This window comes from Rhinopithecus bieti, unplaced genomic scaffold, assembly GCF_001698545.2.
Source record: "Rhinopithecus bieti isolate Rb0 unplaced genomic scaffold, ASM169854v2 scaffold_36008, whole genome shotgun sequence".
Taxonomy (NCBI): Eukaryota; Metazoa; Chordata; class Mammalia; order Primates; family Cercopithecidae; genus Rhinopithecus; species Rhinopithecus bieti.
The window spans coordinates 2,556,960-2,571,426 of record NW_016816204.1 but is presented as its reverse complement, the minus strand read 5'-3'; the positions used below and the strand labels follow the sequence as shown (position 1 = coordinate 2,571,426).

Sequence of the window (14,467 nt, the reverse complement as noted above, 5' to 3'; positions counted from 1 at the left end):
CAGCTGAGCACCACCCCCCGCCCAACTTCCCCCCACCCCACCCCACCCCACCCCACTGTGCTCTTGGCCCCAGGCAGGCGAGGGGAGTGGAGTTTTGCTGCCTGATGCAATGTCTGGCAGGGCCGTCCCTTATCACAGCCGACTTGCTGGGACCCCCACCTTCCCTGGGGGAGGCTAGAACGGGGCCACAGTCCATTTTGGGCCTCAGTGGAAAGGCCTGGTTGGAGACCATCCAAGTAGAAAACTCGTTCCCTGGGAGGCACGTTGCCAAGTCACGAGGGAGGCCTGAGCAGAAAGACCCCTGGGGGAGAGAAGGGAGGGACGCTGAAGCCTCACTTGCTGGGGCTTGCCCAGCCTCAGCTCACAGCCCCCTTTTTCCACAGCGTTCCCTTGCTCACATTTGTCTGTGGACGGCTTAGGCTGTTTTCTGCCCTCCCCCTTGTTAGCCCACAGCTGTAAAAGGCTGGATGGAAACAAGAATTCAAGAGACTAAAGTTATGTGCAGTCCCAAGTGTGAAGTTTTGCCCACAGTCGGTGCCCATGGTTCACACTATGATCCCAGCACAGGTTCCCAGCACACACCCTTGGCATGTACCTGTGGCCTCTGCACTCCTGCTCACAGCCTGTGCACACGTGGGCCACTCATCTATGGAGCAACTGCCTTTTTTTCTTCCTCTTCACATCTTCTGTCAACTTAGAACGATGAAGCATCTTGCACTGGGCTCAATGCTTTGGGAAGGACATTGATTGGTTCATTCATTCATTCAGCAAGTATTTATGAAGCACCCACTCTGTGCCAGGTACAATTCTGCGCACTGGAGATGCAAGGGTAGAGCAGACAGATGAAGCTCTCCTCTCCCGGAGCCAATGTTCTGGGGGATGAGAGGCCATCAGCAAGCACATTTCCATCTATGAAGGGAGTAAAGCAGGGTGCCGAGAGGGAAAGTGATGGGGGTGGCCCACATTAGGTCAGGGGTCAGGGAAGGACTCTAGAGCGGGGGGCCATTTGAGCTGAGTCCTGATTGCTTAGAAGGAGCGAGCCAGAGCAGATCGGGCCCTGGCAGAGGGACCAGCTGATGCAGAAGCCCCCAGGTGGGGAGCAGCAGGAAGGGCCGGGGTAGGGGTGTTGGGAGAAGAGGTGGGAAGGGTGAGCAGGGTCTGGATCTCAAAGGCCCTTACAGGGCTTTTGTTTTTTTTACCAAGTAGTACATGGAGTGTTTGAAACAGGAGCTGCCTTATTGTCTGTGCCTCTGAGAAGTTTCCATGTGGCTGAGAAGCTGGGTGGCAGCACAGTTGTAATCAGGTGCTCAGGTGCTCCCCTGTCTGGGTGGCTAGCGTGCCCACATGTGATCCCATAGAGGAGGCCGGGCCTGAGGAAGCCAGGGAAGCAGGAGGGGGTGTGGGGAGGCCAGCAGAAATGTGGGCCTCCGCGGGGAGGGAATAGGCGATGCAGCATGGAGGGTGAGAAGCCCACACCAGCCACACTAGGGCCCCAGGAGATTGTGGATGCCGTCGAGAGCATTATTCGGTGGAGGGGTGGGGACAAAAGCCAGATGAGACAGCTGGGAGGTGGCAGGCAGGTGAGGACGTGAGACAGAGGGAGAAGAGTGATTTGAGAACTGTGTCATAGGTGGGACAGGAGTCCACATCCCAGCCAGCACCTGGAAGGTTGGGCTGGTTCTGCCCAGGGCCTGGCACGTAGTGTGCACTCACCAGATGGTCGCTGCCCTGAAAGAACTCAGCACTGTGCCTCTTTTCCTGCCTCTGGTGTTTGCTGTCAACGTGCAGAGTGCTGGACAAAACTGGGCCAAGGGAGCTGTCCCACTGCCTGCTGCTGCTCTCAAGCAGAACTGACCTGGCACATGCCTCTGGCGTGCTTCACTGTCAGCCCTGGCCCCCCCAGTGGGCCCAAGCAGGGAATGCCACCTGTTCCTTGGGCTGTTATGTATTTGCTGGGGCATTGAGGGGATGAAAGGTTTTTTGTTTTTTGTTTTTGAGACAGTTTTACTCTGAGTGCCCAGGCTCCAGTACAATGGCACGATCTCGGCTCACTGCAGCCTCCACCTCTCAGGTTCAAGCAGTTCTCCTGCCTCAGCCTCCCAAACAGCTGGGACTACAGGTGCACACCACCACACCTGGCTAATTTTTGTATTTTTAGTAGAGACAGGGTTTCACCATGTTGGCCAGGCTGGTCTCAAACTCCAGACCTCAGGTCCACCTGCCTCAGCCTCCCAAAGTGCTGGGATTATAGGCATGAACCACTGTGCCTGGCTGGATGAAAGGTATTGAGTACTAGGGGCTAGGAGAGACCAAGAGAAAGAGGAAGAGATTTTTTGGTTCTTCCCATGAACTAAGCAAGGGAGGCAAGGCTAGCCCTTGCACCATGAAAGTGGGAGAGAAGTGATACAAAAGTTCATCTGATGTCACAGGTGTCACAGATCTGCTTCTTGTAAAGGGCCTCCTTCACGGGGGGCCTCCTGCCTGGTGGGTTCTGCATGGGGCTTTGCTGAGTAACCCCCATCTGGGCCCTATCCCCTTCCCTCATGGCCCTGTGACCTCCTGGCACCATGACCCTCTCCCTGCTCCTGGCTCTAGGAAGCTCCAAACCTCTCTCACCTGCCTGCCCACCTGCCTGCTAGGTTTCCAAAGCTAAACAGAGGGGCAGCTGTCTGGGCAGGGTAGGGGAGCCAGCAGCCTGCCTGGGTTCCTGTCCGAGTGTCCAACTTTGCTTCTTCCTTTTAGGGCAGCGTCAGGAAGGATCTTAGGAACGCTGTGTTGCTCTGGGGATGAGGAGGCTGGAACAGCAACTTAGAAATAGAAATAGCACGTGGAAGGGAGGGAAGGAGAAGGTTCAGAGGCTTGTCATTTAGGCACCTCAACTTCTATACCTTACCAAGGTGCCAGCCCCAGAAGGGAGGGGTAGCTAGGGCAGCTCCCTCACCCACACCTGCCTTCTCACCCCTCTCCTATTTCATGAGCATTTACCATGCATCAGATACATTCCTCACTGCACCTTTATCAGCAGGGATGCCCTTTTCATGCTACAAACAGGCTCAGAGAGGTTGTCACTGACACAAGGTTGCACAGCATCGTAGAGGCACAGAAAGGACTAGAGCCCAGGACTTCTAACCCCAGCTCCTTCTGCTTCCCTCCCATCATCAGCCCCAGACAACCTGAGAGTGGAGAGGACAGAAAGTCAGGATATCAACACTTCGTACTCCGAAAACTCAGTGGTGGTTCTCACCCTCTCAGTGGGGCAGGTGGCCTCACACCCCACCACGGGCTAAACAGGGTGCATGGGGGATGTAGCCTCACTGGCCATTCTACACATTCATGCCAACAGCTGCCAGGCACCAGCCTCACCATTGTTTTTTGCACAGCTGGTCTGTGCCAAGTGCCATTCTGGATGCGACCCCCAACTTCGGGAAGCTTGCATTCTGGGAAGGGAGATGGTCAGCCAGAAAGCCCCACCACAGGAGCTAGGCTGGAGGTCCCCAAGGTACACCAAGAAGCTCAAATGACCTGGACCTGGGAGGGGTGGCCAGAGGCTTCTGCTGGAGGAACCTTAAGTAAGTTAGTGAACTTGTCTCAACCTCAGTTTCCTCACCTGGAAAATGGGCTAGTTGCTGCCTCATAGGGCTTTGCTGAGGATTGGATGAGTGCAAGTGCTTAGCATGGCACCTAGCACAGAGAAACATGCCTCAGTAAACTTCAGCTGCCCGTATCATTGGTTGACCCTCCCAACCAGAGTGCAAGCCCCGGGAGGGCACAGATCATGCCTGCTTGTTCACCACCATATTTTCAGTGCCTAGGCCAGAAGCCAGCACACGGTAAATGCTCAGAAAATATTAACTTAATAAGCTCATGAGAAAAGGCCCAGGAAAATTAGGAAACGGCAGGACTATTCCAATTAGGAATAGACTCTCCTAGGCCAGGTGAAGTGGCTCACACCTGTAATCCCAGCACTTTGGGAGACCGAGGCAAGCGGATCACCTGAGATAAGGAGTTCGAGACCAACTTGGCCAACATGGTGAAACCCTATCTCTACCAAAAAATACAAAAATTAGCTGGGCATGATGGCACACACCTGTAATTCCAGCTACTTAGGAGTCTGAGGCATGAGAATCACTTGAACCCAGAAGGCGGAGGTTGCAGTGAGCTGAGATTGCACCACTGCGCTCCAGCCTGGGTTGCAGAGCGAGACTCCGTCTCAAAAAAAAAATAGGAATAGACTCCTTTCTGCACCTGTATTTGCTCTAGCCGTAAAAAACTTTTTAGCCAAGTGCAGTGGCACACCTGCAGTCCCAGCTACTCCGGAGGTTGAGGAGGGAGGATTGCTTGAGCCTAGGAGTTTGAGGCCAGCCTGGGCAATATAGCAAGACCCTGTTAGGTATTATTTATTTAGATAATAATAATGACCTGTAATCCCAGTACTTTGGGACGCCTAGGCGGATGGATCATCTGAGGTCAGGAATTCAAGACCAGCCTGGGCAACATAGTGAAACTCTGTCTCTACTAAAAATACAAAAATTAGCTGGGTGCAGTGATGCATGCCTGTAATCCCAGCTTCTCAGGAGGCTGGGGCAGGAGAATTGCTTGAGGTGGAGGTTGCAGTGAGCTGAGATTGTGCCATTGCACTCCAGCCTGGGTGACAGAGCGAGACTCCATCTCAAAGTAATAATAATAATAATGATACATACTATTTTAGTTGAGAGTCATTTTTTCCTTTATCCATCTGTTGTTCACCAACTGTGTATCTCTTGCCTGGCCCAGAATTGAGAGATAATGAGGGGCCCAGACAAACTCCCTGTCCTGACTGAAGGGATGTTCAGTATTGAACAATTGTTGCTTTAAGGCTTCATGACAAAGTCCCAGGTGCTCATGATAATCTTTGTACAGTGGTGGGGCTGTAGGGAGCCCTAACATAGCCTGGGGAAGGCTGCCTAGAAAGTGGAGACCTGAAGGCTTGAGGCCATGTTAAGGATTTAGGTAGAATTTATGCACTATGATATTTTTTCTTTCGTTAATTTTTTATAATTTACACATACACATGGTAAAATGTGTAACAAGGCACAGTGTTACATAGCAAACATAAGCCTCACTCCACCTTCTCTCTCTACCTACCTGTCCACCTTCTAGATGCAGCCATTGTTACCAGGCCTTGCATTTTCCTGGAGCCAGAGTCCATTTGGATCCCACATCTATATTTTTTTTCCTGGCATTTGTTTCCGAGTGGGATCTTGCTACTTCGGAGGTTCTCCACCTGGGATGATTTGGCACCCCCCACCTTCCCACCCCAGGAGACACTTAGCAATGTCTGGAGATACTTGATGGTTACAGATGAACAGTGGGGGCCAGGCATGGTGACTCATGCCTATAATCCTAGCACTTTGGGAGGCCAAGGCAGGTGGATTGCTTGAACTCAGGAGTTCAAGACTAGGCTGGGCAACATGGCAAGACCTCATCTCTACAAAAAATTTTAAAAATTAGCTGGGTGTGGTGGTGTGCACTTGTGGTGACTAAGGAGGCTGAGGTGGGAGGATCAATTGAGCCTAGGAGGTTGAGGTTGTAGTAAACTATGATCGTGCCACTGCACTCCAGCCTGGGCAATACAGTGAGACCCTGTCTCAAAAACAAACAAACAATTATTGCCAATTAGTGGGAAGAGGCCAAGAATGCTGTCAAACATTCTATAATTCACAGGACAATCCCCACTTATCTGGTGGAAAATGTCAACAGTGCTGAGGTTGGGAAGCCCTGTCCTGCATTAGCACAGGGTCTGCACCTTGTGTGTGTGTATATGTGTGTGTGTGTGTGTGTGTGTTCTCGTGTATTTTCTGGATCATTCACATTTATAGATCCACCTCATTATTCTTTGTGGCCACATAAAAATCCATTACCTGGATGCTCCACCATTTTCATTTAGGTATTTGCACTCTTTTTGCTGTTATAAACATTTATGCTACAAGGGTTATTCTTTTCCATGCACATGCCTTTGATGTGTGAGGTCAAGGGAGAAACTGATGGAGGTGGGATGGATGAACCCAATGGTTCATTAGCATTTTAAACAACCTATTAAAGAGACCTTCAGTCTCTCTGGGGCGCAGTCTGTTTGGAGAGTGGGTCTGGGGTCCTGGCTGCTAACCAGGGCCGAGATCCTCAAAAGTCTGGTGGAGAAATGTCCTCTGCATTCCTCGTGTACAGACAAGGGTGTTCTGACCACCTGTCTCTCCGCAGGATGAGGGTGTCCCCCACCTGAAGACAACAAGCCAGGTACTGAGTGATGCTCCTGAGCTGAGTGTCCAAGGCCAGCCCGAGGAGCCCCCAGGGCCCCACGTTTCCCCATGGAGAAAGGACTCACTTTGCCCCAGGACTGCCGGGACTTTCTGCACAGCCTGAAGATGAGAAGCAAATACGCTCTTTTCTTGGTTTTGTGGTGATAGTTTTGTCTTCATCGAAAAGGAAAATAAAATCATATCAAGGTGAGGGTTACAAGCCCAAGTCTTCATCTTCCTTTCAAGGTGGGGTGGGTGGGGACAGGGAGGTAACTGCAGGTCTCTCTGTGGACCTGCAAATGCATTCCTTCAACAAGCCATCCCCAGGCCCCTCCTGTGTCCCAGGCAGTGGCTTCTGCACACGTCCTCATGACTGCACAGGGGCGAGACTTGGGCTCTGGACTCAAACAGCCTGGGTTGGAGTCCCCCGTGTTGGCCCTCTACAACTGTGAAAGGTTAGACAAGACACTTCACATTTCTGAGTCTTCAGTTCCTCTTCTGTAAAATGTGGCTAATGATGGGACCAGCGTTGTTGTAAAGAGTAAATGAGAAAATGTAAAAGCATTTAGCCCAGTGCCTGGCACATAGTTGGTGTCCAGTATTTGCTGGCTGCGACTATTACTATTAATTTACTTCCTGACCTTGCATTAGCTGCACATCCCCTATAGAAGTCTTGATGTCATTGAACCCGTGGAAAGGCAAGGTCCTAGTATGGATACTCTGATGGGCAGGGCTGTCATGTGCAGCTGCCAGGCTGTGTACTTCTCAACTCCAGGAGCATGTCCCTCAAATAGGCTACCCTGGGAATGCCCCTTTACCCCCTTTGAATTGGCAGCATACAGCTATGTGCAGTGAGTCTGTTAGATGTAGAAAGATTTCTTAGCCTGTTCTCCTCCCAGGCTCAAGCCCTGCAAGAAAGCATTAGCTAAGATGGGTGGGTCAGGGATTGGGCAATACAGTGGACATTGTCAATGCCCCACTTGGGTCACTGAGCAAGGACCATTCTAACTTGTGCCTATTGGGTTCTACTGCAAGCCCCTACAGCTCTGCACCTGAGAGCTTTCTCTCCACCAGCACACTGGCAAACCGGAAGTACTAGGGAGTAAATGTTCCCCCAGATCCCCATCAGACTGAGCCTCTGATGCCCACACCTGCTTCTAGCAGCGTATCTGTCATGGACCTCTTTCCTCCCCTGCCTCACTTCCCTATCCAGTTCTTCCTGTGATCATGTCCCAAATAAACTACTTAAACACAAATCCTTGCCTCAAAGTCTGCTTCTGGGGAACCCAACTGAGACAGATCTTGGTGATCTGCTTGGGGGACTGCTTCGGGTTGCCCAAGAGACGGGGTCCCCAGTCAGCACTGACCCTGATCTTCTTTGTCCTCACAGGGTCTCAGACAAGCTGAAGCAGATCCCCCAAGCTCTGGCAGATGCCAACAGCACCGACCCAGCCCTGGTCTTAGCTGAGAACGCATCTCTATTGTCCCTGAGCGAGCTTGATTCAGCCTTCTCCCAGCTGCAGAGCCGTCTCCGCAACCTCAGCTTGCAGCTGGGTGTGGAGCCAGCCATGGAGGCCGCAGGGGAGGAAGAGGAGGAGGGAAAGGAGGAGCCACCCAGACCAGCCGTGGCTGGGCCCCGGCGCCACGTGCTGCTCATGGCCACCACGCGCACAGGCTCCTCGTTCGTGGGCGAATTCTTCAACCAGCAGGGCAACATCTTCTACCTCTTCGAGCCGCTGTGGCACATCGAGCGCACAGTGTCCTTCGAGCCGGGGGGCGCCAACGCCGCGGGCTCGGCCCTGGTGTACCGCGACGTGCTCAAGCAGCTCTTCCTGTGCGACCTGTACGTGCTGGAGCACTTCATCACGCCGCTGCCCGAGGACCACCTGACCGAGTTCATGTTCCGCCGGGGCTCCAGCCGCTCCCTGTGCGAGGACCCCGTCTGCACGCCCTTCGTCAAGAAGGTCTTCGAGAAGTACCACTGCAAGAACCGCCGCTGCGGCCCCCTCAACGTGACGCTGGCCGCCGAGGCCTGCCGCCGCAAGGAGCACATGGCCCTCAAGGCCGTGCGCATCCGGCAGCTGGAGTTCCTGCGGCCGCTGGCCGAGGACCCCCGCCTCGACCTGCGCGTCATCCAGCTGGTGCGCGACCCCCGGGCAGTGCTGGCCTCACGCATGGTGGCCTTCGCCGGCAAGTATAAGACCTGGAAGAAGTGGCTGGACGACGAGGGCCAGGACGGCCTGAGGGAAGAGGAGGTGCAGCGGCTGCGGGGCAACTGCGAGAGCATCCGTCTGTCTGCAGAGCTGGGGCTGCAGCAGCCTGCCTGGCTGCGGGGCCGCTACATGCTGGTGCGCTATGAGGACGTGGCGCGTGGGCCGCTGCAGAAGGCCCGCGAAATGTACCGCTTCGCCGGCATCCCCCTGACCCCGCAGGTGGAGGACTGGATCCAGAAGAACACGCAGGCGGCCCACGACGGCAGTGGCATCTACTCCACGCAGAAGAACTCCTCGGAGCAGTTCGAGAAGTGGCGCTTCAGCATGCCCTTCAAACTGGCCCAGGTGGTGCAGGCCGCCTGCGGCCCTGCCATGCGTCTCTTCGGCTACAAACTGGCGCGGGACGCCGCCGCCCTCACCAACCGCTCAGTCAGCCTGCTGGAGGAGCGGGGCACCTTCTGGGTCACGTAGGGGTGCCAGGGCCCCGTGTGCCCCTCCTCGTGAAAGGCCTGCCCCGCCTTTCTGCCGCAGCCCCCGCAGAGGGCGGGTGCGCAGCGCCGTGAGCGGGCAGCGCCTCCTGTAGCAGTAGGGCCCCCAGCCAGTGCTCCGCCAAAGCGGCCGCCCCAGGGTTAATCGCGGAGAACAGGACAGTGCCCGGTCCCCTTGAGGGCCATCACACCCAGACCCAAGGGGTCGCAGCCTCCTGAGCAGGCCCAGGCAGGCCCGGGCCTGTTGGCAAACTTTGATCTCAGAGAAACATACATTTGTGCCTGGAGACCCTGCAGGCCAGAGTCCAAATATTTAACAACCAGAAGGGGCAAGGCTCTGACCAGTGACAGTCAGACCTCCTGCTTTATTTGGTGTTAACCGTTTCTTGTCTGGATGGTGAAGTCTGGAATCTGGGTGGGTCCTTGGAGGAGGGGCCAGGACAGCCCTGGGTATCAAAGGTGGCATTGAGGCTCATTTGAGGTGACAGTGGCTGTTTACCAACCAGTACAGAGCGATTCAGCATTTTCATGAATGGGATGGCTGGATGAATCTGGGCCCCATATAGAGCTGAAAAACACACACATGCGTATAGATATGCAGACATGTACGCCACACACAGACAAGCCTCAAAGGCACAAGTGCACACACATCTATGCAGACAAGCTTCCTCGCTGCTTATGCCTACAGGGTTTTTCTGGATCACACACCTCAGAGGAGCCTGTGATTACATTTGTAGGATTATTTCGAGGGCAGGGCAGAGGAAGGAAATGCGTTAAAGGGCCATGACATGACACGGTTCCCTGGCCAGGTTTGGGACTGAAGGGCGGATTCAGAACTGCAGCATTCAAAGCCCCTGCCCGCCTTAGGTTCTCATGGCTACCTCCTCTGACCTATCCACATCCTTGCGGCTGGCAGGCAGGATGTTTTGAAATGGTGCAGCCAAAGGCCCCATCCAGCTTGGCTCGCTCCTGAACATGTCCATATTTGAAGGCTGCCTCAGGCCTGGCAGGGAGAAGCGGCTGTGGTCCCCGGAGGCAAAAGGCGGCTCACGGGGGCCTTCCATTTCCAGCCAGGCTTCATCTGGGTCAGGGCCAAGAGGAAAGTACAGAGTACCCGTGGGGGAGAAGTCCCGCCAGGATGCACCCCTTCCGGCCTTCTCCCTCATGGACAGGGGTCGGCCAGCTGGTTGCCGTGGTTACAGCCAGTGCCTGGAATTCCTCCTTAGGGCTCTGGGAAGAGTATTGCTCAATGCAGGATGTGCGGGGTGTTTTATTTGGGGGTTTAAGTTATTTATGGCTTGGTGTCTTTCTTGTTTTGTGGCTGTGTTTTTGCTTTTGTTTCTGCAGCAGCGCCTCTCCCAAGCAGTGGAGGCCTGAGGGCTTGAGGGAGGCTGGGAAAACCAGCAGGGAGCACTTGGCTCCTGGCAGAGGGAGAGGACAGGAGGAGGTGCCTTCCCCAGGAGGAGCGAGGAGAGGTGGCCACGTGGCAGGCCACAGTGCCCTATGGGCTTTTCTGTTTGAACCCCACGTGGGATGAATCTCAAAGCCACCAGTGTTCTTGCCTGGTGTCCAGAGCAGCAGAGATTTGCAGCCCTCGCCCCTCCCTGAGAAGAAGCTGGATTTGAAAATCCCTCACAGGCTCTAACATGTTTCCTGGGTGGGCAGAGGCCTCATGACCAAGCAGCAAGTGTACCCAGAGTAGAAGCCCTTCCCCACTCCCACCTCAAACCCAGGAGCAGAACTCAGTATCCAGAGCTTGCAAGGGTTTGCCGAGGGCTACCCAGCCCTGTTTCTGGTTTCCTGGACAATTTCTCTGTCAGATACGGCCCATTGTAAACCCAGAGGGCTGCATTTTGAGTTGAGTAATACGGACACCGGGGAAGTACAGAATCTGAGTCCAGCATTGCCGTGGGGGAGGGAAGAGTGTGTCCTGGCAGGAAGCCACCATTGGAGAAAGTGAGGCCAGTAACCGTCTCATGGGATTTGTTATCATCAGCCTATTTGAGCTGCTGGGTCTCTGTTACTGTGGACTCTAGTCATTCAAGGAGTTCTCCACTCTTGGGTTTTTTCTTTTCTTTTCTTTTCTTTTGCTATTTTGCCTGAACACCCCAACACTCTTGGTTTTAGAGGCCAAGAGTAAGTTGTGCAGAGACATGGTTCTAATTTGGAGTTCAAAGGAACACCAGCTCTGAAAAGGTGACCATGGGGCCAGGATGTTTCTGGCAGGCTCAGAAGTGCTGGCTGTTCTTCCCCAGCCTCCCCACTCTCCCTCCTCTGTTCCCCATGTGGAGGTGGGGGGTGCTGGGACTGGGGAGGGGGCAGCCACCTCCATCCAAGGCTCTTCCTAGGGGCCCTGCTATTGTGGACAGCAGACTTTATCCCTCCGTCTTACTCTGGGCCAAGACCTGCCACTCCGCTCTCTGAGGATGGTACCAAGAATGGGCCTCTGGGACTTCTCAGGACATTGACAATGTGCACACTGCAAGTTGACTTTATTTATTTATTTTGTGAAAAGAAGAGACAGAAAATACCTTATTATCTGCAGGGACTCAAAGCTGTACCCAAATCAAGAAAGAAAATAACAGTAGAAACCATTCACACTCTGTTCATGCACGGACACCAGAAGACGATTCAGAACACCAGAGGAGAATAAGCCGGAGTGCCAGCACCACGATGGCCCCGGGATGTTGTTTAAGATCTGAGATCCCTTGGTTTCTCTCATGTTTATCTGAGATGCCACATCAGGGCCCTTACTGCTGTATTACCTCTGCCCGGGTGTTTGAGACAGATCACAAGTACGTGGGTGTTTCCTGGAAATGTATTCCCCTGGGACTCAGTGATGCTCTGGGAACCGCTGGGGTTTGGGGAAGGACAGTGTGGTGTGACTATTGGCTTGACACATTGTGGATGTGGTTGGAGTCACCCACGTGGACACGATTTTCAGCTTGGAGCTGGGATGAAGAAGATGGAAGCGCTGGGGGCCAGGCCTCCTTTTCCAGCAGGGCCGGCCCTGGTTTCTCCTCTGTTCCAGCTTGTCTGCCAGAAGCCTTCCCCTGCAAAGTGCCCACCTGCCTGGAGACAGAGGGAGCAGCTGAGGCCTCTCTCCACTGGCCGCCAGCCTCCCCAGCACAAGAGGACTATTCAGCAATGAGTGTTTACTCATGTTCTTTCTTATTGATGAGTTCTGCGGCCCAGCCTATAGAAATGGCTCAGAACATTCCAGGCCTTGGTGAGACAGGGCAGCATCCAGCACTCACAGGCTGTCCCCGCTCTGCCTGTTCCCATCTTCCCCTTGGGGCCTGTTCATAAATTGAGGAATGGATAAGGGCCCTAGAGGGTCCTTGGGAGTAGTTAGTTAGTGGAGGGCAGGATTCCCAGGTCCCCGTAGAGAGGGAAGGAGAAGCCCACATGTGCACAGAAGCCTGTCTCTGTCACACACATACCACAGGTTGTCGCCGATTTATTTTCCAAAAGCTTAGAAACATAAAGCAAATGTAGGCTTTTGTCCTTCTGCGATACATGCACTTGAAAATAAACAGAAAAGAGATGTTTAATAATAAGTTTACTTCCTGTCTGCTAGGACCCTCAGCCTGGGAGGTACTGCCAGAGGCTGGCGTAGTGGAGCAGCTGCTGACCAAACCCCACAGAACGGAGGCACCAGTCATCACACGACATCTTTCCCTCCCATGTCTGTCATCTGTCTGTCTGGCAATGGAAGGAGCTCCAGCAGGAGGTCCTTCCCAGAAGGTTGATTCTTGGCCTGGGTGGTAGAGGAGACATCCTGACCCTAAAGTCTTCCAGCCCCAGGTCATCCTCTCCTATGCTGGGGTCTATTGACCGTATAGGCCAGGTGCGGTGGCTCATGCCTGTAATCCCAACATTTGGGGAGGCCAAGGTGGGAGGATTGCTTGAGCCCAGGAGTTGGAGACCAGCCTGGGCAACATGGTGAGACCAATTGACTGTAGGGCTTGTCCCTTGCTAGAACAGGAGCAGAAGACTGAATAGCTGTGTCCTCAAGGCAGTCCCCTCCCACCCCCATTCCCAAAGTCAGAAAGCAAAGCCAGATCTCAAGGGCTGATACCTGAGGCAAGGAGAGCTAAGGGGAGAGAAAGCGGGGTGGGGTGGGAGCAGACACCCTCACAAGCCAAGTGTGTCTTACTGATCTGTACAAGCTGATAGAAGGACCATCTGCCGAAATCCAGGGCTCCTGAGTGGGTGGGTTTGCTTGTGAAGCTTCTAGGACAAGGCGCAGCCAGATGGAAGGGAGAGGACCCAGGACTTCCTAACGCAGCCGCGCCACCTCTCAACTCGCTGCAGTTTCAGAGACAGTGGAAGCTGCTCTTTACCTCAAAAGCACAAAGCAAAATTGGCAACTTCACATGTCTCAAGAGCTTCAAGATCCTTTGGTCTCGTGTCCTTTGGCACCCCACAACTGTATGGGGGACAAATTTGTTACGTGTTTCCAAGGCTACAGACATGGTGCCATCCTCACGGGCCTAGCTCATGTTGTGGATCAGGTACTTTGCTGGGGGGATACAATGACCCAGGTGGTCTGCGTCCTCTGCCATTGGTTTGAACAGGGCACCCCCGAAGTCTCCATCTCGGCTGTATATTCTAGTCCAAATTTGCCTGGCTCCCCCACTCCCTCCCAGGTCCTGCACACTGTCTTTCTGCCAACACCTCAGCCCTGTGTGCTATTTCATGTCTGCATGGTACGAGACCTCGCTTCACAGCATACACTGCCACGGCATGTACACGTGCATCCACGTGTGTGTACGTGTAGCATGTAGCTCATTCTGCTCAGCCTCTGGTGCCGTTCCACATTGCTCCCAGCCCCACTGCTGTCACTGTCATCCCAGATGTCCTTGCCATGGCCACAGACAATCTGCCGTCTCCTGGAAACGCTGGGGCTGCCCTTCAGAGAGCTGGCAGCCGCTGGCAGTCAGGGCCTGCTTTGCAGAATAGAATGTGAACCCATCTCCTGATGGCCTACTTGACTTATTTAATTAAAGATGAAAACATGCAACAAGAAAAACCTGCAGGGTGTCTCTGCCTTTTCCTTCGCATTTGTTCTCAGCGGCAATTGGGTCACAATTTTTTTTTTTTTAATTAACAGAAGGGAGGTGACTTCCAGCATGAAGCAGGACAGAGAATCCCCCTGCCCATTCCCAAAGGATCAAAGGCACTAGGGGAATATGGGGCAGGATGAACGTTCCTTGCGTTACCAGGCTGGCAGAGCTGGTGGGGACTGCACTGGGCGGAGAGAGAGAAAACCCAGGTATTTGGGGGCAGAGACAGGTGCATTGGGCCAGCGGTCGGGGGCCTGGGGATGAGTCCCAGCTTTGCCACTGTCTGGCTGTGTGACCTTGGATGAGTCACTGCCTTTACTTGGACACCAGTTTCCTTTTAGAATGAAGGTATAATCAGTTGTTCACATTGTTCCCGAAAAGCCCCATTAGGGATTCAAAAGTCAGCTGAAAGGGCAGGCGGC

The 14,467-nt window shown here is 53.8% G+C and overlaps 1 protein-coding gene and 2 pseudogenes across 3 annotated transcripts in view; all 3 read left to right on the top strand.

Moving 5' to 3' along the window:
• Nucleotides 1–14,015, top strand: part of CHST3 (carbohydrate sulfotransferase 3) — a 45,392-nt gene extending 31,377 nt beyond the window's left edge. The window contains 3 exon segments of the mRNA XM_017854645.1: nt 6,238–6,427; nt 6,429–6,482; nt 7,666–14,015. Of these exon segments, the coding sequence (XP_017710134.1) occupies nt 6,345–6,427; nt 6,429–6,482; nt 7,666–8,959 (1,431 nt within the window). The 5' untranslated portion in view covers nt 6,238–6,344 and the 3' untranslated portion in view covers nt 8,960–14,015.
• LOC108516900 (uncharacterized) lies at nt 11,190–14,002 on the top strand (annotated as a pseudogene). Its single transcript, XR_001881947.1, has one exon. The product of XR_001881947.1 is annotated as an uncharacterized LOC108516900 (transcript).
• LOC108516901 (uncharacterized) lies at nt 11,486–14,017 on the top strand (annotated as a pseudogene). Its single transcript, XR_001881948.1, has one exon. The product of XR_001881948.1 is annotated as an uncharacterized LOC108516901 (transcript).
• Nucleotides 14,018–14,467: the final 450 nt, after the last annotated feature.